Source organism: Lissotriton vulgaris, chromosome 10 (genome assembly GCF_964263255.1).
Source record: "Lissotriton vulgaris chromosome 10, aLisVul1.2, whole genome shotgun sequence".
NCBI lineage: Eukaryota > Metazoa > Chordata > Amphibia > Caudata > Salamandridae > Lissotriton > Lissotriton vulgaris.
In genome coordinates this window covers 857,137,538-857,163,055 of record NC_141698.1, presented here as the reverse complement: position 1 = coordinate 857,163,055, position 25,518 = coordinate 857,137,538, and the positions used below count along the sequence as shown (strand labels likewise).

Sequence of the window (25,518 nt, the reverse complement as noted above, 5' to 3'; positions counted from 1 at the left end):
TAAAGTAGCACCCCTTTTAGTAGAGAGGAGGACTGGGCGGCAGCCTTGCTTTTGGTAGCAAAAGCGCATGAAGAGTACACTGGTTAAGGAGTTGCGGTGTGTAATCTACCTCATGTATATTTCGCCCTGCCAGCCAATACGATAACCATTGCAACTGGAAGGCCATACAATACGCACAAAAGTCCAGGGCGCCTAGACTGCCCTGTTCGGGTCTCAGTTGCAATTTAGCCAGACTCACGCACCTGCATCCCTTGCCCCAAATAAGTTCTGTCAAAAGTGTATCCAGTGTACGAAAGATATTAACAAGAATTATGACCAGTAGGTTAGTGAAAAATATAAAAGTCTCAGGAGCGTCACCATTTTGGAGATGGCCACGCAGCCCATCACTGACAAAGGCAACGAGGTCCAAAAAGTGACCTGTTAACGCAAAGACCTAATCGTTTTCAATAGGTTACCATCTATCAGGTCTTGTGGGGATCGATATATTTGTATACCCAGAATATTAAGGGATTCTGGGGCAGTTTTTGAATACAAGTCTCAGAATTTAATAGGAGCTGAGTTTTCATTATGTTGCATGAAAAAGGCATAAGATTTATTGTCATTTATTGGTAAGCCAAATATCAGGTCGAATTGTTTAAATATAGGCGGGATTGGTTCAATATCTATAGTAAGGTCCTTTAGGAAAAGGATTAAGTCGTCAGCATAGGCGGATATTATATGCACAGAGTTGTTTATTAGTATTCCTAAATCTACGGCATATTCACGGAGCTTAATGAGGAGAGGTTCCACTGCTAGAACAAATAATAATTGTGACAAAGGGCATCCCTGCCTATTTCCCCTTGCTACTGGGTAAGGAGAAGATATGTGAGAACCAGTTCTAGCCCACGCCGTAGGGGCAGTGTACAATAGGTTCACCTAGTTTATATATTTACAGGGAATGCCATATTTTTCCAAAACTATCAGCATATAATTCCAATTAAGGGAGATGCATCCAGCTCTACAGGAAGATCCAGATACAGTTTCCATTATATAATATAAACGTCTTATATTGAAGGAAGTGTTGCAGCCAGAAACAAATCCGCATTGGTCAATGTGAATCAATTTTGGAAGATAGGGAAGGAGTCGGTTAGCCAATAGCTTACTGAATATTTTGCATTTGGTGGGTAGTAAGGAAAGAGGGCTATAACTCAACATATCTTTGGGTTCCCTATTTGGCTTAAGAAAGGAAACAACAAGGGCTTGCATGTTGGTCAATGGTAGAGTGTGTTTTTCATAGGCTGTTCTGTATAAATTTTTGAAGCATGGTACCAATTTATTAGCATAAGTCGAGTAAAATTCTGATGGTAGGCCATCCAATCCTGATGTCTTATTACTTGGGCGGTCTTTGATGGCCGCTTTTATTTTAATTCTGGTTATAGGGGATGCTGGGTCTTTTTGGGTTGCAGTGGTCAATTTGGAGCACGGGAGGGCTTCTAGGAAAGTTATCATGTGTTCTTGCGACGTAATAGTTGGGGCACTGTATAATGTTTCGTAATAGGCACGAAATGCAAGGTTGTTCTCTGCTTGAGTAGATACCACAGTGCCATGAGGGAAAGCAATGTCTGGTATTAGCACTGGTGGAGGGCGTTTCTTATAAGGCGTGCTAGGAGGGTGCCAGATGTATCCGCTTCCTTATGACTATACTGAGTGTAGACATTGTAATCTATCAGGTGAAGTTGTTCTAACAGTTCGGCATGTTTGATCCTAGCTTCCTGTAATTGTGCCTGTCTAGTGGGGTCAGCAAAGGCGTCCATTTCTAGATCATGCTGGGTGTCTTCTACCATAGTAAGGCTCTTTTGCGTTTCTTGCCGGGCCCCTATTGCTGTACTCCTGATCACAACTTTAAAGGCATCCCATTCAATCAGACGGGATGATGAAGAGTTAGCATTGTCTAGAAAATAGTTATTAATGGCAGTGTTTAGCTTGTCCCTAAAGACTAAATCTTCCGAAACCTATGGCCATAGTCTCCATGTGGGGACAGGAGTGGGTACCCTCCCCCACTCAACACTTAGTTCATGCGGGTTATGTTCAGAAAGGACTTTTCCGAGGTATGTCACATCAGAAATCTGAGATATTATGGACATAGAGCACAATATTCTGTCTAATTATGTGTAACTGATGTGGAGGGGAATAGACTGAATATTCCCGACTAGTAGGATTAAACATACGCCACGCGTCTAGAAGTGTCCAGCCAATAGCCCACACCTGAAGAAAGTCTGCATGCTTAATGGAAGCCGTTCCATGGACCTGGGGGTGAGCACGATCCAATTGGACATCAAGAACAGAGTTATTATCCCCACCCAGGACCCATGGATATGCCACCCATTCAGTTAATACTGTATTCAGGTTGGTGAGATAGGAATTTTGTTCATAATTCAGGACTTAGATGCTGCCCAGAACTATTGGAATGCCATCCAGTCTACCCTGCAGCAATACATAGTGCCCTTCAGTGTCTATACGCTGTTCCCCCAAAACAAAAGGCATCCCTTTGTCTGAACCAGATAAACGTTCCCCTAGAAAATGCAGAATACGAGGTATTAAATATTTGACCTTTCCATTTTTTGTGCCTTTTGATCATTTCCGAATTAGTTAGGTAGGTTTTTTGAATCAGGGCTATATGTACTTTCCTCCTATTTAATTGGGCGTAAATTCTGTGACGCCTGTGTACTGATCCCATGCCCGTACATTCCATGTTGATATTTTGTACTTACCTAACCCAGCCATGTGACAATTATATGCACACAAGTAACTACCTTAGGGAGGTAGGAGGAGAATTGCACATGATAAATAGTATGAGGAGCCAGAGACCCAAAAACTTGTATTAAACTACTAGACCCAATACTAGAGCCAACCACTAAACTATGTTGGTCCAAACATTGTACATAACAAACAAAGTCCAAACGGTTACCTAATGCAGTAACTGCGGGGGGTGGTGGGATCGGTGCCACACACGGCATCACAGTTCCAAGTGGAGCTACAAATGGGGCAGGACCCTGTATTATGAAATCAAGAAGGGAAATTGGCAGAACTCTGGGGAGAGAAAAAACAAGTTAGTTATGCATCAATACAAGCTTACTTCCCTCTAGGATCCTGGGTCAGTTCGGCAATGGCAGTAGGCCTCCGTGCGTTGTCCCATCGCTCTTTAGCCAAACGTCTTTCACAATCTGTGGCGCGATTGAAGGAAGGAGAACATCCTTACTCTCAGAGTCCGAGTACAGTACGTTATCATCCGATTGTTCCAGTGATGGTATCTGGTTAGGGTCTCGCATGGAAACGGCCACCGTAAGTGCTGACTCCCGTTCCGTGATAGCTTGTTCCAGTGACGTTTTCTGTGTAGGAAGTCTTTGTTTTGGTCTGGTGCGGCGGGTTCCGGGTTTGTTCATCCGTGTTGCGACACAGCGTATTTGTTGATCTATATTGTCCAGTATCTGAGAGGAGAGGGTAGATTCCAGCCAGTCATTTGCTGCTTCATGGCATTGACAAAAGTGAGATTTCTGGTCATATAGAATTTTCAATCTTGCAGGGAATAAGAGTGCATATTTCAAGTTAAGTGCTTGAAGTTTCCGTTTGAGTGGCTGGTATGATGCTCGTTGGCGCTGTACTTGAATAGTATAGTCCGGGTAGAGAGAAATTCCGATGTTTTTATACTGTATGGGAGGGTTTTCTCTAGCCTTTTGGAGTAGGAGGTCACGGTCCCTGTAATTCAGGATACAGGCTATTAGTTGTTCAGGCAGTGCTCCTGTAGGCGGTCTACCCGTGGGGATCCTGTGCGCTCTCTCCACACAGAAAAAGGTAGACAGACCCTCAGGGGCTACCTTGAGTTTTCCTCATTATCTATTTCTTCACATAGGCGTTTGAATTCCTTTCTTATCTTGGCTAGATCCAATTCTGCATATTTCACCAATATTTCAATCATTCCAGCACTTGTCTTAGTTGTAAACATTGCCTATTCTTCTAATAGCTCTGGGTGTGGGACTTTGTAGGGAGGCACAGTAAAGATCCTTAGCCCTCGTGGCACTCGTTTTACTTCTAAATATTTATTCTATGAGGTCAGCTCCCACCATTTACTTAATTCCTTTTTACTCATTTTTTTCAATTTAAATAACTTTTGCTTTAAAGTCAGTGTACCTGGGGCTCCTGATTACGCTTCACCACCGGTATTGCTGACTGCTTCTTCAATGTCACAAAAAACATGCTTGGCTTTTTTTTTTACAGAGTTTTATATAGCACAAACTTGACCCGAATCAGGTATCAGAGCGCTTTACATAGCACCATTTGCATTATGCCCATCAGTCACAGGATGTTCAAAGTCATTGTCGAGACTCGAACCAAGTTCCCCAGATTCGAGGTACACCGCCCTAGCCGTTAGCCCAACTCCACTCCTCTCTCCACCAAGCATTCCCGGTCCAAGTCATTGCCGGACAACATTGCATACTGTGATGTCATCATTGCTTGCTGTGCAGTCCAGAGAGCATCCTCTCAATCAGTACTGCAAATACTGTTGCGAAACGATTAATATCTCTGAAATGGCTTCCCGCTGCTTTTTGCAAAACAAAGCCAAACGTCGAAATGCCCCGATTTGATTTGAATCCGCTCTGGCGTATTTCAAAACTGTGGTCCGGGTGCGAGGCACAGCGAGAAGGTCGAAGCGCGGGGGATTGCACATACCCGCAATGCCTTTTGGAGTAGGAGGTCACGGTCCCTGTAAATCAGGATACGGGCTATTAGTCGTCTAGGCAGTGCTCCTGTAGGCGGTCTGCCCGTGGGGATCCTGTGCGCTCTCTCCACACAGAAAAAGGTAGATAGACCCTCAGGGGCTACCTTGAGTTTTCCTCATTATCTATTTCTTCACATAGGTGTTTGAATTCCTTTTTTTATCTTGGCTAGGTCCAATTCTGCATATTTCACCAAGATTTCAATCATTCCAGCGCTTGTCTTAGCTGTAAACATTGCCCATTCTTCTAATAGCCCTGGGTGTGGGACTTTGTAGGGAGGCACAGTAAAGATCCTTAGCCCTCGTGGCACTCGTTTTACTTCTAAATATTTGATCTATGAGGTCAGCTCCCACCATTTACTTAATTCCTTTTTACTCAGTTTTTTCAATTTAAATAACTTTTGCTTTAAAGTCAGTGTACCTGGGGCTCCTGATGACGCTTCACCACCGGTACTGCTGACTGCTTCTTCAATGTCACTGAAAACATGCTTGGCTTTTTTTTTTTTACAGAGTTTTATATAGCACGAACTTGACCCGAATCAGGTATCAGAGCGCTTTACATAGCACCAGTTGCATTATGCCCATCAGTCACAGGATGTTCAAAGTCATTGTCGAGACTCAAACCGAGTTCCCCAGATTCGAGGTACATCACCCTAGCCGTTAGGCCAACTCCACTCCTCTCTCCACCAAGCATTCCCGGTCCAAGTCATTGCCGGACAACATTGCATACTGTGATGTCATCATTGCTTGCTGTGCAGTCCAGAGAGCATCCTCTCAATCAGTACTGCAAATACTGTTGCGAAACGATTAATATCTCTGAAATGGCTTCCCGCTGCTTTTTGCAAAACAAAGCCAAACGTCGAAATGCCCCGATTTGATTTGAATCCGCTCTGGCGTATTTCAAAACTGTGGTCCGGGTGCGAGGCACAGCGAGAAGGTCGAAGCGCGGGGGATTGCACATACCCGCAATGCGGCTGTGGTAAGTGATCTCATCCACCGACGTGTGGGTGCACCACGACTGGAACGGCACCAGTCTATATCTTCCTTCACAACTCCTACGAAAAGAGCAGAAGTGGGCACTCCGGGTAAGCGAGTAAATAGTTTATTTATTCACAGCGCGATGGCTGTCCTGACGTGGCTTGGCTGGTCCCAATATATACATTAGGTAAGGAAAGGCATTTGTTTGTTTTCTTAATAACTTTGAGGACATTTACATCCCTAAACAAAAAATACAAAATAAAAAAAGTGTATCCACTTTGGAATCTCCATGGCAACATTTTTGCACATCCGTCAACGGTAGGCAAAGAAAAACGGGTGGATCCCAAAAGTGCCTTTTCTCAACTTAATTTGTAAAGGATTCTTTGAGCTTTGATATGGAAAAATTGGCTAAATGGAATTACAAAAAATTTAGCAAGATCGCAGAACTTTTTCCAAGAAAGTGCCTTTGCTTGATTTGGTGTAAAACTGTTTACAAAGAAGCTCAGGTTGGGCATTAGAAGGTTAACTTAAAAAAACAAATACATGAATCTGGTTGGCCGGAAGGGGTTATTCTCCTGTTGGCTTCTCCGGTACCAAGGATCCGAAGATGGAACTGTGGTACTGGAACGATGTGATAGATCGCAATATGTTGAAGCTGCTGTTACAGTACATTGGGACTTAGTGTTTCCTGAAAGTAAATTAAAAAAGAGCACATACTGGGGCTTGGTGAGCCACCATACCCACAAGCACATGTGGCTTCCCGTACAAAAACAAAAAATTATTTTGTAGTTAGATCCTTTGGCCCCTGAGGTCATATCACCCTACACAGCTGAGTTTGGCTGCCCACTTACAGTGGGGTACAGGGGCTGGCAGAAGGCCAGGCCCTGTAGCCCACTCCCACTGCATACAGCTCAAGGAGTCGGGCACACGTGGAGGGGGAGGGGAACCCCAGTGTGCACGGTCCACTATCGTGTGCATTGGGGCTCGTTGAGCTATGGATGGTAAGGCACAGGGCCTCTGGCCTCACCAGACAAAGAAGCCCCTCCCGCTTCACACAGTTAAAGCATGTTGTCAATGAAATCGACCTGGCGGGGTGGGTGGGGCACAGAGCCTAGCCTCACTAGGCTCTACCTGACATCCCCATTTTATACAGCAAAAGATTGTTCACTGCGCAAGTAGGCTGGACACAGAGGGTAAGGCAAAGTTCTGGCAGGAGGCCAGGCCTTGTGGCCCCCACTCGCACAATGAATGGCCATGAAGGTTGAGGCACAAGGACTGCTCCAATGCTTAATTCTTACTGCTTACATGATTATTAACACAATAATTTGTTTGCAATTTATTGAATCTATATATCAGCTTTGATCCCATTAGGGAAGTGATGGAAAAAACATGAAAATAAGGTATTTCCTAGCAACTGGCGGGGATTCGAGATTCAGAAAAATTGCTAGATAAAAAAGAAAATAACAAAATGAACAAATTAAACTTTTTATGCTCATGTATTCTGTGCAATCTTGGAGATAGAATTGGATACATTCCTTCAGATTGCTTGGGAGATCCTATTTCCTTCAGCTGACAAATTAAAAATTCTAGGTTTGTCGAAAAGAATGTTTCCATTGTTGTTGGATCCCATGCCATGGTCCAAGAGGTAAGCAGAAATAACTTTGATGAGGTATTTTGGGATTAATTTATTTGTGGATAAAACTGGTTGGATGTTTTCCACTGTTAATAGTGACAGATATTTGACTATACAGATTTTGAATATATTTAATTTTAAAAGATAGGCAACACCAATAACTGCCTAGCCATTCCCACCCCAGTGCATCATTATGTCAGGCTGCTCAGATGTCGAAATATTTTCCACCAAAGGTAAAAGTTGATGCCATTTGAGTCTACACGTGTGAATCAATATAATGCCCACTTGAGCAGTCCTATAGCCTTATCAACTCTGCAAGACCTAGCTAACTCAGGAGTCAAGTAATTGTCAGCAGGCAAAAAGAACACAATGGTAGGTTGCAAATAAAGACACAGTGGGAGGTATTCAATAGATTGTAGCTCTCCCTTCAAGAAAAAAATACAACTTTATCTTTTCAGCTTTGCACTATTCACTGCAAATCATAGCACGTGCAGTAAACATACCGTTAGATTAAATCATCTGTTTGATACCACACATTTCTTATATCTTTGGTAATTACTCACTACAATACTCACCTTCTCAAAGAAAACTCAGCTCTTCATTTTCCTCTAAGCATTACTTAACACTGCTCACTCAAAGCTCCCCAAACTACTACAACCACCCCTACCTACACCTAATATCTTCATCTTTTTTTGTGCTAAGCTCATGATCTGTTAATCTCATGTATACATGCATTCTTTCCTGCAATGGAGAACACTAGATGCAGTTACAGTGTGGCATATATGTGTACTATTTACCTGTATGGCCCAACCAGATTTTCTTCATACAAGGATTCAAATTTTCTTTCACGGGTCAAAGAAACAACTGTTCTAATATTTTCAACAGCATCAATAGCAATCTGTAGAAGAAAACAAGTTGTTACTATGTGCATCAATTTCAGGACTGATGCACAGGACAGGGCAGCTAGCAGGAGTTGCTCTCCTCTTCCTGAGATCAGCTTTACACACAGCAGACCATGATAGTGAACTGCTTAGAAAAATCAATTGCCCTTTGTAGCATAGCTCTAATGAAGGTATTTCTATATTTTTAGATCTAATCATAACTAGGTGATACAGAGAAACAATCAGATTTGACATTTCTCAATGTTTTTGTAAATACCTACAGATATGATGAATTTTGACCAAAGAAATTGGGAAACGTTTAGCCTGCAGTGTATTAGAAAGAATGACCCAAAGAATGATCCCACAATCTTTAAAATGCAAAGCGGCTAGATGTTTTCCCATGCGTATCTTATGTGTATGTGGCGAAACCAGTGGCAATTGAAATCCAGCTCCAGCTGTAGTCACATTTTTTCCAGATTCTTAGACATCTCAAAACAGTGATTTCAATAAAACACATCCATTTATTTGAAGCCTATGTGTTACATCTGCCATGGATTGTTTAATCTCAATCTGTTTAAATTGTGGAATAAGGACTGTAAATTTCCTTTCAAAACAAGAAAACTTTTGCTTACATTCATTTTCGTTACAAATACTTTATACAATTATGGGAGCCAATATTAAGGCAGGTCCATGATGAGAAAATAGGTATACAATGATAATAGGGATTCTTGTTGTTGTATTGCTTGGATATAAATCTTTTTAGAACTACAGTCTCAAAAAACTGCCAGATAGCCCTCATCTACATAATTTCTATTTACAAACTTCTATGGCAGAATCTAATCATCTAATCCCCGACATAACTTGTGCATCTGAGTCTTTATTGGTCCATCAATGGTATAAAGGTGGCTTTGCATGCCATAACGTACGTATCTTTTTCATTATCGTATGTTATGGAAATTAAAGGGCATGTGAGGCATAAGCACATGTGAGTAGTTGAAGAAAAACATGCTGATAGGTGGTCACCGAGCATGTACTTACTAAAAATGAAAGCCAGTGTTTTGAATGAAATTAAAAAAATGCTTTTATTTTTAAAGAAAGCAAGAAGTTTATTGTTTGTAGTAATTGAGATTTTCTACCCAAAATGAAAAACTGCAGAGTAAATCCTTAGAAATACAATCAAAAGACTGCATTTCCCAAAAAAACAATATAGCTGATCGTTTAGCGATATTTGAGGGTGAGTTACAGAGACTTATTGCTGTTGTTATAATTTAGTGCCAGAAAATACCTGCTGCTACAACTGGTATTTCATTACACTGGTATCGCTGCTTCATGTCCTCGGGTAGTCACTTCTGTGAATCTACGGATTGATGACTATTGAAATACTGTGAGCCGTAGTGACTATTTCACCATCTATGATATATGTTCATAGCTCAGGAAGATTCTCATTGATGAGAAGTAGCTCTCATTTTAGAAAAAATTAATGATAACTGATCCACCGGGAAGAATGAGAGAAGCATCAATTTTGTGAATTTGTGATTTCCTCCACAAAAATATTCCAGGATTTCGCAGTAGTATGCATTCATGAACAGATCTTCAGAAATTTGGTCTTGAATTTAAATTCTTTCCCTTTTTGAGACATAACAAAGAGCTATTAACAGGTCTAGACGCATACTAATCACATATAATGTTAGGAATTAAGCTACTATCTAAATAAACTCATGGTGGTTAATACTTGCATGACATTTAATATATACCTTTCCAGCTAGCTCCAGTTCTTTCTTGTCCTTCTTTGCATGGCCAGCCAACATTTTCATTTGAATGAGACCAGAAATGGCAAGGACCGGCACAATAGCTAAGATGAGTAGGGTTAGCTGCCAGCCATAAATAAATGATATGATTAGAGCTGTTCCCAAGTTGGCAAAATTCTGTGCAATCAAAGCCAATCTGGAGCCAGTAGCCTTTGAAGGGAAAAAACAAAATATGTCATAAGTAGTTTTAGTGATATGGGAAGCTTATCTAACTCAAATATTCAATTTCAGTAGAAATGGCATAACCGTACAAAGAGTTAAAGAGTGTATATACTTTGCAAACAAATTTGTATCATTCAGTTTAGCACTGGATTCAAAATTAAAGAGTTAGGTAAATGAAAATGCAAGATAGCAAGCAGGATGTTGACATTTCTAACACAACTAGCAGAAAATTGTACATTATACCCTGGATAAAACGATTACAAGTATCCCTGACAAAAACACCTTAAATTATTGCTAAAAGTGTAAAAGTGTGAAAAATAAAACAAAAGAAAGCAATCTATGTTATACTGATTTAGAATTCAAACTCGCCTACATAAGTTGTCCTATTTCTCAGATTCATTATGTATTTATTTATTTAAACATCAATGTTACATTGTTCCATGTTCAGAACAAGCAAAGGAAATAGGCAGCAACCTGGCCACAATGTGTAGTGTAATTTCCAACGTAGAATGTAATCTGAAAAATTAAGGATACCATACGCGTCATTTGGAGTGTTCTTGGAATAAAATGATTTGGAAAGGAATCTTAAGCTGTTAAAGAATGTTTTGCTTTAGGTTCCTCTTTTTTGAAAACGAATCCCTCCAGTGCCTTTTGGATTGCAATGTCCTTAGCTCTGTGTCTCTCCCCTGAGGCAGAAGCTGGGGGTTCTACTCTGCTATCCTTGATACTTTCAAAAAAATGTGCTTGTCGTTTAAAAATTGTGGTTCCACTTATAATGTGATTTTAAATTCTCTGTGTGCTTTTATTTACCTGCACTTGCCGAGCACGTCCTACCTTAGACCCTGATCCCAGGCGCAGCCGATTAGGTGCTGACGCCGTAGGAGAAAGGGTTGCAGCAGACATATTGGTAGGAGGAAACCGGTTGCGGTCCAGCTGATGGACGCCTCCCGCCCTCCCGGGGTATTTAACACTTGTCAGAGCGCAGCGCGCAGACTTAGCTCTGTGTCTCTCACCTGAGGCGGAAGCCGGGGGTTCTACTCTGCTATCCTTGATAATTTTTTAAAAATTGTGCTTGTCCTTTAAAAATTGTGGTTCCACTTGTAATGTGATTTTAAATTCTCTGTGTGCTTTTATTTACCTGCACTTGCCGAGCACGTCCTACCTTGGACCCTGATCCCAGGCGCAGCCGATTAGGTGCTGACGTCGTAGGAGAAAGGGTTGCAGCAGACATATTGGTAGGAGGAAACCGGTTGCGGTCCAGCTGCTGGACGCCTCCCACCCTCCTCTACACAGAATATAAGGGCTATGTCATCCCGACCGCGCAGCGTGCGCGCCGGCGCCGCGCCGAAGGCACGCCAAAGGCGGGCCCGTCTGTGCCCGTCCGTGACCGGACGGGGCTAGGGGAACAAACCCCTGCTCAAATTCCCTCAGAAGACCCTAGATTGATCAAATACTCTAAAGAATAGCTAGAATGCCTCTTACCATCTACTTTGAGAGTGTGCAGGCACACACTGAAGCTGAAATGATGCCCCAGTGCTGTAAGATTTGCTCCTACAACCCCAAGAACAGAAATGAGCTTGAGCATAAGATGGAGTCTCTGACTATGTTTCAGGCCAATTGCTGATCGCTTAGAAAACACAAATTTGAAATATTTGACCTTTTAAAAGAACAACATCCAGAAGTACTCTTTCTGACCGAAACGTGGCTAGATGAGGAGTCCACCACGGATATTCTGGAGGCTCTACCTCAAGATTATGGCATACTAAAATTGGACCGACACTGAAGGAAGGTGGATATCTGACTATGGTTACCCCCAAACTTTTTGCCTGGTGTTTAGCTGGTTTTTGACTTAGTTGGCCTGGGATCCTGCTATTCAGGGCCCCAGGCTGATTGCTCTCTCCTTAAAATGGACTCCATGTACCCTAGGTGCATAACGAATTGGAACTGGTTCACCTTATGAGCCCCTGTACTAGTGCACCCTAGGTGCCCAGGGCATAGGTGTATCCAAGGCCTACCAGGGGCTGCAGCACGTATTGTGCCACCCCTGGCCTGGCCTCCATATTTGACACAACTGGCTGATCACTCAGCTGGGGTAAGTCGGTGTAACCACCTCTTACTTAGGTACAGTATGTCTGTGCCTAACCCTAAACTGGACACATATGTTCCTATCAGCCACTCCTATGGAAGGCCTCATCAATCCTGGAGGCAGAGTGCTTGGAAATATGTGAGATGGTGCTCTGGCATGAGCTGAGCCTGTCTGCAGCTGTCGGGAACCACTCCCTAAGCTGTTCCGGGATATTGCCATACCATATACTCTTAAGTGCATTATAATCCTCGCGGTTAAATGCTATCTTTGGTTTGGCTTTATCAAAACATGTCGAGTAAGGTGTCATACGAATTGGAATACTATCCCCTCGCCAATTCTGGCGACGGGGATAGCATTCCACCCTTCTAGAGGGACACGACATGTATGTAACCTTAACCCCGGTTAAAGTTAAACAGAGCCTCAGCTTCACAAAATGGACGCTGCCACCACAGACACAAGTCTGGCCTCCTGCTGCTGACCAAAACTCGGCAGATGGTGGCCTGGACAAAGGGTTTCCTGCCTTGGGAGGTGCGAGCACCACCCCAGACAGGATTTTGTGTATTGGGTAGCAACGCCTGTTTGCACCCGACATCGCCTGGTTCCACTCTGGTTCCACGGTAGTCACTGGCTAGTGACTTTGAACACTGTCCCCTCTGCTTTCAGGTCTTCAACTCTTCAGATCCACCCTTGGATCCACCGGAACTCTTCTCATCGAGCCGCCTGCAGCATCTTCAGCTCCAAGCACCATCGACCAGCGTGACGAAACCCGACACTACTTCGACCCTGTGCACCCGCTTCCTGTGGGTGAGGTAACTCAGCTCCGCCGGTGCTCCTGCACTGGTACACATCCCAAGGGCCTGTGTTTTAAGTTTCAGCTCCGTAGGTCACTCGGAAGGTTCCTAACTTTCTAACTTTGTGCTTTTTACGCACCATAGACTTAACATTGAGAAGTGCGTGCACTTTGAACACTGCACCCGAGTCCCGTGGGCCTTTCCCGACTTAGTTAACTCCAGTCTCGAATAGCTCCAGCGATTCCCAAGGCCCTAGGCCTCTTCACTTTCCTATTGGTATCTCTTATACCACTTTCTTAGTATATGGTTTAGGTGGCCCCTAGGGCTCATCCATATTGTGCAACTTTTGTGTATTTTAAACTGTCTTGTGATTTAACGCTTGTGCTTCTGTGCTCATAAAGAGTCCAGGGGATTTTAATAGTTAATAAATCAATATATATTTTCAATATATATCTGTGTGGTGTCCCTTTCATTTGGTATTCCAGGGGGTTGTGTATGGTATAACAGCTGGCTTCACATGCCTTTCAGAGTTTAGCCTAAGACTGCTTTGTCCACGTTACCACTAGGATAACTGGTCTACAAGGTTGAATTACAACCATCATCATAAGGGTTGCTTGGCATGGTACAAAGTGATCACTAGAATTAGTGAGCATTATATACCAGGCCAACTTCTCACAGACACAAACAGAGGGGAGGGTGTATTGCAGTAATTCATAAACTTGAATTGACATGCACCCTGGAAGCAGTTACGATTAGGGATAGCAAAGCTGCTCTCTTCGCGATCAAATATATGATGGAGCAGATTTCATCTGCAGTCAGGCATTGTTTTATTTTTGTGCTTCAGACAGACTGCATTTAAATTGAATTAACATGTGTTTTTGCAATGTAGAGAAAAGTGGCCTTTTTAGCTTTGAAGATTAATAGAATATGTTTCTCTCTTCCCAGCTCATCCCAAAATCCACTATTTCTGTCTTAAGAGACTTTGACTTGTTGCATATTTTGATAAATATTTTCAGTTCATAACACCTTTTTTTCTTTGTTGCACATTGCACATTTATTTTGCATGTTGTCATAAATAATAGAAAAGCTGCTTTACAGTAGTAGCTTGGCTAGGTAAACATTTATAAGGGGTATTAGTATAGAGTTGGGAAACATAATGGGCTGATTTACATGAAATTAATATTATCTTTGTGTTTGTTTTATTTTGGGGCCTACCATTAAATGGCTGCCTGTGAAACCAGCAAGGCTATGGCTTGCTTTGAAAGAAAAGAGAGCATGCGCAGACTGTCAGCTTGACTCAAACTGCGGAAGGAGTCAAGGGCAGCTTGAACTGTACATTCTTGTGATTGTGCCAATGTACCAGCTAAGTAAAGTATCCGTCCTACTGCGCTGTGAAAGGAAGGAAGAATTAGAATGAAACATTTTTCCTAGTAAATGTTGCAAATGTTTATAAATGTATTATTCATGTATGCCTCTTTTGTTAAAACTGGTAAAGTCAGGTATTTTAGAATGAGTCAGGGTTGTGAGAACTCATGCCATCATGACTGACCAATCACGTACAGGTTTTCCTGAAGTTGAAACATTTTGTGTAGTCTGCCAAAATTTTGTGTATAAATTCTGACCTCTCCGGAGGAGGGGCTGGCTTTCTTAGCTCAGCTGGCTTCTTGCTCATTTCACCTTAGGCTTTGCTTCATCCTACGGGTTAGGTACGAGATCATCACGGGTGCATGGGCGTCCGAGGAGAGTCAGGGGGAGGTTTCTTGCTTCCACGTCATATCTTGGCACTGCAGGCCACATTCTTTTGAGGTCTGGTGAAGGGCGGGCTGTCTCCCTCCCTGCTTGCTCTTTAGACACAGACAGATGCAGAAGAACAGCAACAGATAGAAAGGCTTTTTAGATTTAGATGCTAAACTTTAAGTTATGCTTTGACTAATTAATTAGGTCTGAAAAGATTTATTTGACTTATGTATTTATTTCTCTTAATGGGAGATTTTTGCAAACTATTTGATTTTTGATTAGCCTTGCAAGACTATATTTTTCTTAGAAACTCTTTAGGAGTTTTGAATGACATTTTGCGCCACATTCCTATATGTAATGCTTATATGCAGACAGTAATATGTTCTGTATTAATGCTATTTTTCCTGTTTTCCAAATTCTGTAACCTGATTGATATTTTACTAATGAATAAAGGGTCAGAGAAAAATAACTTTTGACTAGAAAATAAAACCCTTTAAATACTCAACAACTCTCTTTATTGGCTTAAAATAATAATTGCATTTTTGACTGTTCATCTTTATTTAAAGTCTCCTGAAGGTATTACATGGTGTGAAGGGCCCAACACCTTTTGAGCGGTAAATTAGAGGTAGCATGAGGGTTTTGCATTGATAAACTACCAGAAGAAATTACCGCTCCATCATATAGGCCTACTATAACCATCAATGGCTATCTAATTTATCGCCCGCCTGGAGGGCCCACAAATTTTATAGACAGTCTGACAGAGGTAATTGCCCAACCAGCACTGTGTTATAATAAGTTTCTTATCCTAGGGGACCTAAACCTTCATCTTGAAGATGAAAATAATAGGGAAGCCCGGGGATTACTTTAGAAATGTTCAATCTTTTTTTTTTTTTAAACCTTTATTTGACATTTTCAACCAGATACAAACACGGGCCTACAACCCCCAGGGCTGGCCGCTAAGCAATTGCAACACAATATTACGATCAAAACTTCAGACCCAGCCTCCCGGGGAGCATAGTCGCAACATCCACAATGCGCACTGGTTGGATGACATATCAAATTGGGAACAGGATACAAAAGGTTTCATTTTATAATATAAAATAGAAGGATCAGGTGCTATACAATATCTCAATCTATGAAGAGGGGGCGAGCGAAATAGCACGGTGTCCACAGTTAATTCGTTTTCATGTAGGTCAGTGGCGTTAAAGCAGACGACACCCGGATAAACAAGCATACTATTACGGTTCCCGCCAACATTTATGCCCGCCCCGTGGCCCCGAAACATCGCGAGAGTTGAGGCACAGAAGTGAAAGCAAAGATGGACCGAACAATGAACCCACTACGCTGACCCGGAAAAAGAGAGAAGAAAAGGCCAAAGAAAGATAAGAAGAGAAAAAAGGCCATAGAAACAAAGAAAAAACAAAACTCTCATCCCCCAGCCCCCCACCCTGTACCCCTGCAGATGACTACGGCCTACCCCCCTAGCAGCGTGCCTGTCGCCCAAGAACCGAAACCCGAAATATAGAAGAAACAGGGAAAAAAGGGGGGGGGGGGGGAGGAAGAAATTAAACCCCACCCGAAGAGGGGAAATGGAGGAGGGCTTTATTCAACGCACTCCCAGTCTCTCGCCCCCGTCCTAACCAACCCCGCCCCGGACTCCGTTAATTCAATAAAACAATCCGGTTAACCATAATACCACAATATACAACCCAGACAGCAATCTCAGCCTTGGCCCCGTCGATTAAATTCGCTGAGTCCTTCAGGGGAAGAAAGCCCCCTCCTCAAAATGTCAAAAGGTACACAGAAGTTAGCAGGACAGGGGTCCACAGATGAAAAAAGAACGGCAGGTCCCAATTTAGTCGGCTGGTACCAACGATGCCCCTCCCCGTCTCCGAAGCCAGGCTTTATCCCATCCGACATCTTGATAGACCGACCTGGGAGGGGGGTCGACACAGTCCAAAACAGTTCACGGTACCAATTGAAAGGATCCGAAGTGGGGACAGCATGTGAATGTTCCGGCAGTTGTAAAACCGGGGATTCCAATGGGTTAATTGAGTCACCAAGCACAGTACTTTCGGGTAGCTCCACTGCGATAGGGGCAAATACAGCTTCCAGCGCCAGGTCTAAGTACGCCACCGGGGCGTCAATCGAAAGGCGGGCTGGCCGCCGGGTCTCGGGCGTCAAGTCAGGATCCGGTCTCAATCCTTTGATTCCATCTGCCGCCAACAACAGGCTGCAGGTCTGGGCTTTAACAGTCTCCTGAAGTGCCACAAGGGCCTCCAGCACCGTCCGCAATGACGGTCCACTTTGAGCCTGCTCCGTCAGCCTCCATTTTTCCTCAGGCATGGTGTTCCCTACAGGAGAGGCGCCTTCTCCGGGGGAAGATGAGGCGGAGCAGGAATGAGCCATGAGGGACAGAATGGTAGCGTGCAGTGGCGATATGAATGCCGGACCCCCGGTCCGGGACCCCCGCAACACAGCGCCGTGCGTCACTCGTCACCTCACCTCCTATAGAAGACCAGGCAGCAGATGGTAGCAGAGCAATCCCAAAATTCCGAATGTTCCAGAGACCGGACCCAACCACATTCAACAGTCCGTTGTTGTTCAACTCGGACCCGGCTAGGCCAGCACTTGAGACCCCGGCTTCTCTGCTGGGTTAGGCCTCAAATCGGTCCTCGACGTTACTCCGCTCCACGATGTCGGAGAAACTCCGGGATCACATCATCGGAGTGCAAATGGGGTCACACACATGGATCCGGGGCAGGAGATCAGGATAGGTGACAGGATAGTAGAGCGTAGGACGGAGGTCAGCGGAGCCGGGAGACTATGCGGCCATCTTGGTTGGTGTCGTAGCTCCTCCCCCAGAAATGTTCAATCTTAAACTACAATCCCAGATATCTACCCATAAGGCGGGACACCTCCTTGATCCAATCTTTGCTAACTGGTAGGGAGTGGTGGTCCAACCTCCTATCCAGGTAATATGGTCGGACCACTTCTTGATCAAGTTTATTATCCCAGGAGGGCCTAAAAAACCCCAACGAACCAAGCCGCCAGCCTCTAAGTGCAGACAATGGGGGAAACTTAAGCAAGCTGATTTAAAGTTCGCCCTAAAGGCAGGTAGTCCCCCACTGAAAGAAAGTGTGGAGGAAGCTTGGATGGATAACGAGAATTGGCTAACAAGGGCGCTGGACGCAGCTGTACCATGTACAACCAAGGCACCAGCAAGGTGCTCCAAGTCGGCACAATGGTTTGACGCTGATTTAAAAGCAACAAAATCGAAGTGCAAAAAGCTAGAGCCATCTGGCGCAGTAAATATGAAGAAACAGCCAAACTCGAATATAAAAATAGCATAACAAATTTTCATAGGATGATCAGAATAGCCAAAAGAAACTTTCTAAATCAAAGAATTGAATTGGCAGCGAATTCTGCCAAGGAACTCTTTGTTATATACAAGGAACTCACCTCATCTGAGAGGACCATAGCCCCAAATACGCACTCTACAGCAACTTGCGAAGCAATTGCGGACTTTTTTGTACGAAAAGTTGAGAATATATACAAAACTTTTCCGGAGGTAATGGATGGCCCACTCACAGACCACACCATTATTGTTGAGCTGACAAACACTTGTCGCATCAATCACTTTACAGTGCCAGATAATACTGAGTTGCTGAGAATTATTCGCAGTATCCAATCGGGCTCTCCTAAAGATGTAGCTCGTCCCAAGATCTTCAGGAATCAGGCTGAACTTCTTGTAAATCATATAAGCCATATGGCTAAATTATCTTTCCAGACAAGCCACGTACCACAAGACTGGAAAACAGCGCAGGTTATCCCTATAAAGAAAAAGGCCAATCTCAGTGTAAACCAGCTAGATAACTATCGCCCTATATCGCTCCTGCCCTTCTGTGCCAAGGTGGTGGTAAAGATAGTTAATGCTCAGCTGATAAAACACTTAGAAGAGGGCCATTATTTCCACGCCTCGCAGTCAGGGTTCAGAGCACATCATTCTACTGAATCAGCTCTCCTCTTGTCCACTGAGCTATTAAGAGGTTGAGTAGATGAGGGGATGACAGCTGCGCTACTCCTATTAGATCTGAGTGCGGCATTCGATACTGTTTTGCACCCCCTACTGCTCTCTCGTCTTAGCGAGGCTGGAATTAAGGGCTTGGCTCACGAATGGATGTGCGCGTTCCTGGCAAATAGGATCGGAAGTACGATCACTCAGGCACGGTATACCGCAGGGCTCAATCTTGAGCCCTACGCTATTCAATCTTTATATGGCACCCCTGGCCAATATAGTTGAGACTTATGGGGTTGAGATAGTGTCATACGCGGATGACACCCAGCTGTTAGTGACGCTGTCTCGGCCTCCTGAAGAAGCCTCAGCTAACTTCTCGGCATGTCTTAGTGAATTAGCTGGATGGGTGAATACCGACTCTTTGCGCCTTAATGCCAATTAAACGGAGCTCCTCGTGTTGGGGAAGACTCCATCCATCTGGTCGTCGGCATGGTGGCCATTAGAACTTGGAACCATTCCAAAGCCCTCAGAGCAGGTGAAAAATTTAGGGGTCAGTTTAGACGCGACTCTGTCCTTCGAACACCACACTAGAGGGATAGTAGGTAAATGCTACGCATCCTTAAGACTCTGCATAAGACCCTGGATTCCCTCCCTGCAACTAGTCGGAAAACTTTAATCCATACCCTTGTAACTCCCCATCTTGACTACAGCAATTCATTGTACATGGGCCTGAGCAAAAAAGGTATTCATCGTCTGCAATGTGTGCGGAACGCAGATGCCAGACTGGCACTTAACCTGTCTAGAAAGTCCTCAGGGAAACGTGCCTTAACCACTCTTCATTGGGTGCCCATACGGGAGCGCGTTGTATTCAAAACAATGTGCATAACTCACCGCATCGCCCAAGGGAAAAGGCCAATATATCTCCAAAAATTACTGACCAAGTATCAACCCAAACGCCATTTGAGATCCCTGGGCTGTATGCTTTTCCAAGTGCTTAGAATTTACCGGGCGCATATGGGCGGTCAGTCTTTCAAATACTTGGCCAGTAAACAATGGAACTCCCTACCCATTGAACTCCGGATGGAGCCATCAGAGAGGAGCTTCCGCCAAACACTAAAAACCTATTTGTTCCCGAAGCTATGAGATTCCTGTCTTTGCCTCCTAACTTCTCTTTTGTTCTTCTCTCTGGAGCGGTCCAGTCCTTTGTCTATACAGCGCGGGGACACACTGTTCCTAGTGTAACCAGGCGCTATACAAGATGTTTTTATTATTATTATTGTTATTATTATTATTATTATTTTTATTATTATTATTATATAGCTTCTATTGAGAATGCAGAAAGAGTCATCTTCAGATTTAAAGCACAATCACACTACGCACAGTGTATAATCCTGGTGTTGGACTAGGCCCTTTCTGCAGGGTGATCCCAAACGTTTTACCTATTCCCTCTATTTTTTCTGAAATTCGGTTTGGTGGCCTCAGGATTCTGTGCACTTTACCACTGCTAACCCATGTTAAAGTGATTGTGATCACTCCAATTAACATAGGTCCCACGTATAATGGCATACCATATACCCCAAGTGCCTTTAGAATAAATGCTAATAGTAGGCCTGCAGCACATGTTGGGCAACCCACTTAAGTAACTCATTAAAGCATGTTACAGGTCTGCCATTATAGCCTGAATGTAGTTTTTAATTGCCAATTCCACTTGGCAATATATCCCCCTTGCCAAGCCTTAAACGTCCCTTTTATTGCATATAAGTCACCCATAAGGTAGGCCCTAGGTAGCCAATTGGGCCGGGTGAATTATAATTAAAAGGGTGGACATGTACTGTTACGTTTTGAATGTCCTGGTAGTGAAAAACTCCTGAATTTATTGCTTTACTACTGTGAGGCATACTTGTACCATAGGATAACATTGGGTAGTGCTAATGTTTGATTGAGAAAAGACACACAGATGACGGACAGAATGCAGATCCCAGGACTTACGTCAGGGCATACCCGCTGCACTAAGAGTGAGAAAGCAAAAGAAAAACAGATGATGGAAGGAATACAGAGCAAATCAAACATTCACCCCCAGTCAAGATATCTGGGTTAAATCCATTGTTCTTTTGCTCACCATGCCACCCCAGTTTAGACCCAGTCTTGACCCTGTTCCTCATGGGAACAGTTGAGTCCTAACTGCCACGCCACGTCCTCCCTGGACCGGAAACAAGCATCCTGGACACCCACCGCTGCCACAGTTGTACACAACCTGGGAGTAAAGTTTGACAACAAGCTGTTCTTTAGCTCCCAAGTGGATAGTGTGGCAGGAGTGTGCTTTGGTCTTCTTAGATTCTTTAAAAAGTTTTTATTCCTGCTCTATTCACATTGCCAGAAGTCAGTAATTCAAGCTCTCATAACCTTATGCTTGGATTAGGTCAAAGTTCTTTATAGGGGTCGCCCAGCATTCCAACTTAAGAGACTTCAGTTGGTGCAGAATGTTGCAGTTCGACTACTCCTAGGGATCCGTAAATATAATCACATTCATCTGCACCTTTAGGAATCGTATTGTTTTGCCAATCTGTGAGTGGGTTAATTTTAAGGGACTGGTGTTGGCCCATAGAGCCTTCTATCAGTCAGGCCCCCGTTATCTTGTTAATAGAGTTGTACACTACCTACCAATGATAACTTTGCATTCCTCTGATTCTTTGTTGGCAGTGGTACCAAAAACCAAAATGAAGAAATGGACCAGCTCATCTTCTTTGGTTCTGGCCGCCTCTTGCTAGAATGCTCTCCCCCTTGATCTGAGGGCCACCATAGATGAAGGTTCCATCAAAGACAGGTTTAAAACCCAGCTGTCCAAACTCACTTTGTGAAAAACTCGTTATGACTAGAGGTTAAAAGTTCCTAGTGCTGTGACACTCTTTTAAGTAGCCGTGTGTTCTACAATAACATAACCCAGGACTACCAGAGTGATTCCAAAGGATAGTTTGCTGGCCTCCTAATCAGAGCCACAGGGACAAAACACGCTTCCACTATCTTGAACCCACACATGCAGCCAGCCTGGAGGAGTCCTGAACCCCCAATTGGTGTCCCTACAGTTCAGGCCCTTTGATTGTGATACTCAAAGTGGCCGATAGCCGTAACCCAAATCTTAGGACTTAGAATTTTTTGGCTAACAACTGCTCATTGATCTGCCCAAGTCTGCATGACTTCACGGCTGCTCCCTCTATGTTCTTCTCTGCAGCAGCAAATCCTGTCTTTCGCCCAAGGGGTTTCTGCCCCCCTATAACTCGTCGGATATAGTCTCCTGTGTCATCCCGCTGGAGATTTTCAACTTCCAGTAAAATGACTATGTCTGAAAGCAGAAATCTTCTCTATGAGTACATCCAGCGGCTTCTCTGCGACGCTTTTACCTCGGACACCGTCTGCAACATTGCCCAGCTGAACTTTACATTCTCAGAAATGTTTTCTTGAAAATTCTTCTAAACCCAGAGGTAAGAGCTGACTGGGCTCACTGTGCTCAGAGTGCGAACAGTGCTGCCAGGTCAGAGAGAATTCCCTATAACCCCTGTTAATGTGTGAGTTGAAACCCCACTCAAATAGTGAGAAAACAGTCCTGGGCACACATTACAGGGTGATAATAATGGTTGAAATGTCTCGCTAAGCACTAAATATCTGTGGTCAACCAACTTCTGGAGGCAATTATCAATCTTTATTCAGATACGAGGGTCCAAATAAAAAAAGGAGACGAGTGCAGCATAACCAGTAGGATCCAAACAAAAAAAAAACCAGGGGTGTGTGCTGGCCCCCTGTCTCTTCAACATCTATACCTCCGACCTCGAGAAACACCTCCAACAAGTTCATACTGATCCCCCAAAACTGGGCAAAACACTAATCACCAGCCTTCAATACGCAGACGATATCGTCCTTCTAACACAAACACCGATAGACCTGCAGCGATCAATGACCCAACTAGGAGCCTATACGCTCGCAGCACAATTGACGATTAATCTCAAGAAACCTAAGGTGCTGTGCTTCTCAAAACAACATAAAAAAGGGTCAAAATGCGAATTCATCTGGAACCTAGGTGACAACCCAATTTCCCAGGTGGAGTCTTATAAATACCTAGGGTTTCAACTTGATCAAATCCTCAACTTTAAACAACAGCTGAATCATGGGAAAATGAAAGCAAAACAACTTCTCCACGCCTTCAAAACGTTACATAAGAAAGTAAAAGGCTGCTCAACAGGGCATTTGCTGAAGGTAATTGCAGCAAAATTCATACCAACACTATCATACGGGTCGGAAATAATGTGCACAAAAGACGCAGCCGCCCTAAACCAAGCCCAATCAAGCCTCAAACCCTCAGCACATCTCTCAGGCCCAGATTCGACTGGAATACGGGCTTAAAAACCAGAAACCAACCAGACAAGGGGTGGTTGTCAAATACTATTGGCGGATGAGGCAAGCAGAAGATAACACACTAGCCCACTCTTGCTGGGAAGAAATCAAAAAGCAAGCGAGGCTACACAATTCCATCGCCACGGTTCTAAAACAATCACTTAAGGACCTACACCTCGAAGAGGCTTGGCATACAAACAACTCTTATTCTGGCCTTAAAAATGCAGTAAACAGTGTAACCAAACAAATTTCGTAGTTAATGGACAAAACTGCATTCTCAATGAAAAATCCCGCTTGGGCAGTGATTCTATCTTACCATATGCTTAAACCACGATCATATTTGTTTGAACACTTTTCGCAACATAAAAAGCATTATCTGACAATGTTATGGCTGGGGTCATTCCCCACGAAGGATTTAAACCCAAAATGGAAACATGTATGGCTAACAAAAGAATGCCGGTTGTGCAGACAAGGAGAAGAGAGTCTTTTACATCTCCTATGCTACTGCCCCTCACTTTTAGAAATTCGGAAAAGGGTCATCCGCGAGCTGTTGAGAAAAAACAGCTACAGACATGCAGAGCCGCAGTCATACAATGCCTTGGAGGCCACTCCATCGAACTATCTTGTAAAGCCATCACGCTCTGGAAAATGGCAGCCAAAGAATTAGACAATTAGAATGAACTGGAGCGGTCCCATCAAGACTGCTTGGACCTTTTTCTTCTTCTGCACTGATATTATTTCCAGTCTCCTTGCTCACAGTACCGCCTTGCACTGCTCAAAATTGCATTGGCTATAAATGTATACTGTGTACTATCTATTGATGATGATTCAGCACATGACAGCATTGTGTTTTATGATACTACCCAGGTTTAAATACAAATTAATTTAGTGCCTTTTTGTGGGTCACTCTGCCAGAGATTGTGGTTGTTGCTTGACCAAGGCTCACATCGCAGTCAACCAACAGCTGTATTTCTCACACCTGGTTTGTTTATGTGAGAAAGGGAGTACAAGGTATACTTCGCTACTGCTGGCATTCAGTGGTTCAATATCACTATTTAGATTGTTATTGTTATAAATTACCCTGAAAGGCTTCACTTTATATACAACACAAGTATCCATTTAAATTTTCCACAGCTCTCACTTTCACACATTTTTTAGCTCACTTTTTCTACTTCACTTCACGCATCAAGACTCCCTTTAGTCTGTTTACCAATTCTATCACACGTGATCAACCACGTAACCCCGATTTTCAAAATAAAATAACGCGGGAAGCTACGGCTTTCACCGGCATTTTTCGGAGACGAGTACCGGATGACCAAACTCCGTTCACATTTTCACCAGGTTAGTGTCTATCACCCGTAACATTCTAATTGGCGAGCATTACGGAGCACCTCACGCCCACAGGCGCTGACGGGACTCTTTGTTTATATTTCTTTTTTTAGATCACACCACTACCCTTTCACCAACAGGCATGTAAGTGACGACCTGACATTTTTTTATGTACACGCAAATGCTTAGAACCATATCCCCGTAGTACGTGTAAACGTGACTCACCCCACTTTAATCATCATAACACAATTGAGTAATCACCACCTATTTGCAAATCTGCAATGTACTGTTTTTACTCGCACTGTTTTGACATAATGCACACCCTACCCTTTACATTAATTTTTGTCATTATCATTGCTTCTAGTGTCAATTCCCTGACGAAGGGCATGCCATCAATGCCCGAAATGCAATGGACACTTAAAAATGACAGTGCCTGATTCCTATAATGTTGATCATGTTTTGGAAAGAAATTTGAACTGATTTATTGAACTGATTTACTAAACATTCAAATTGGAACCATGAGAATAATAAAATGAACAATAATATAATATTGAATGGAAGTCGTTTTCTCACATGAAGGAAAGACGAATACATGTGTGCCAAACATGGGATGCAACTAGAGTGCCTCTAGTCTCACTCTTCTAAATATTTAGACCGGCGCCGTTGGACCCTCGACGCCTCCTGGTTGAGCACCACCAAAAAACTTCAAACTCTGATTAACCTAAACGTTTATCCTAGAATAACACACTGCTGTGCATCTTTCTCATCACAGTATCATTACCCTTTCAGCGTCCACTGGATTGATAGCACGCACCCCAAAACAAACTGTCATAAAACAACAATATGAGCAATTATGAAGACATCTCTAAAAGCACAGAGGCCAGAGCCTCTACCTTTGCCTTTGAAGCAAAAGACGTAGATCAAATATATTCCCTCATCAGGGAGGAACTAACACA

The 25,518-nt window shown here is 43.4% G+C and overlaps 1 protein-coding gene across 2 annotated transcripts in view; it reads right to left on the bottom strand.

The window, feature by feature from the left end:
• Positions 1-25,518, bottom strand: part of LOC147688904 (ATP-dependent translocase ABCB1-like) — a 509,764-nt gene that overhangs the window by 78,280 nt on the left and 405,966 nt on the right. For both annotated transcript variants that reach the window (XM_086941799.1, XM_086941800.1), the window contains exons 21-22: positions 10,000-10,203; positions 8,162-8,262 (exon numbers count right to left, since the gene is read on the bottom strand). In XM_086941799.1, the coding sequence (XP_086797925.1) occupies positions 8,162-8,262; positions 10,000-10,203 (305 nt within the window). The remainder of the gene's footprint in view (positions 1-8,161; positions 8,263-9,999; positions 10,204-25,518) is intronic.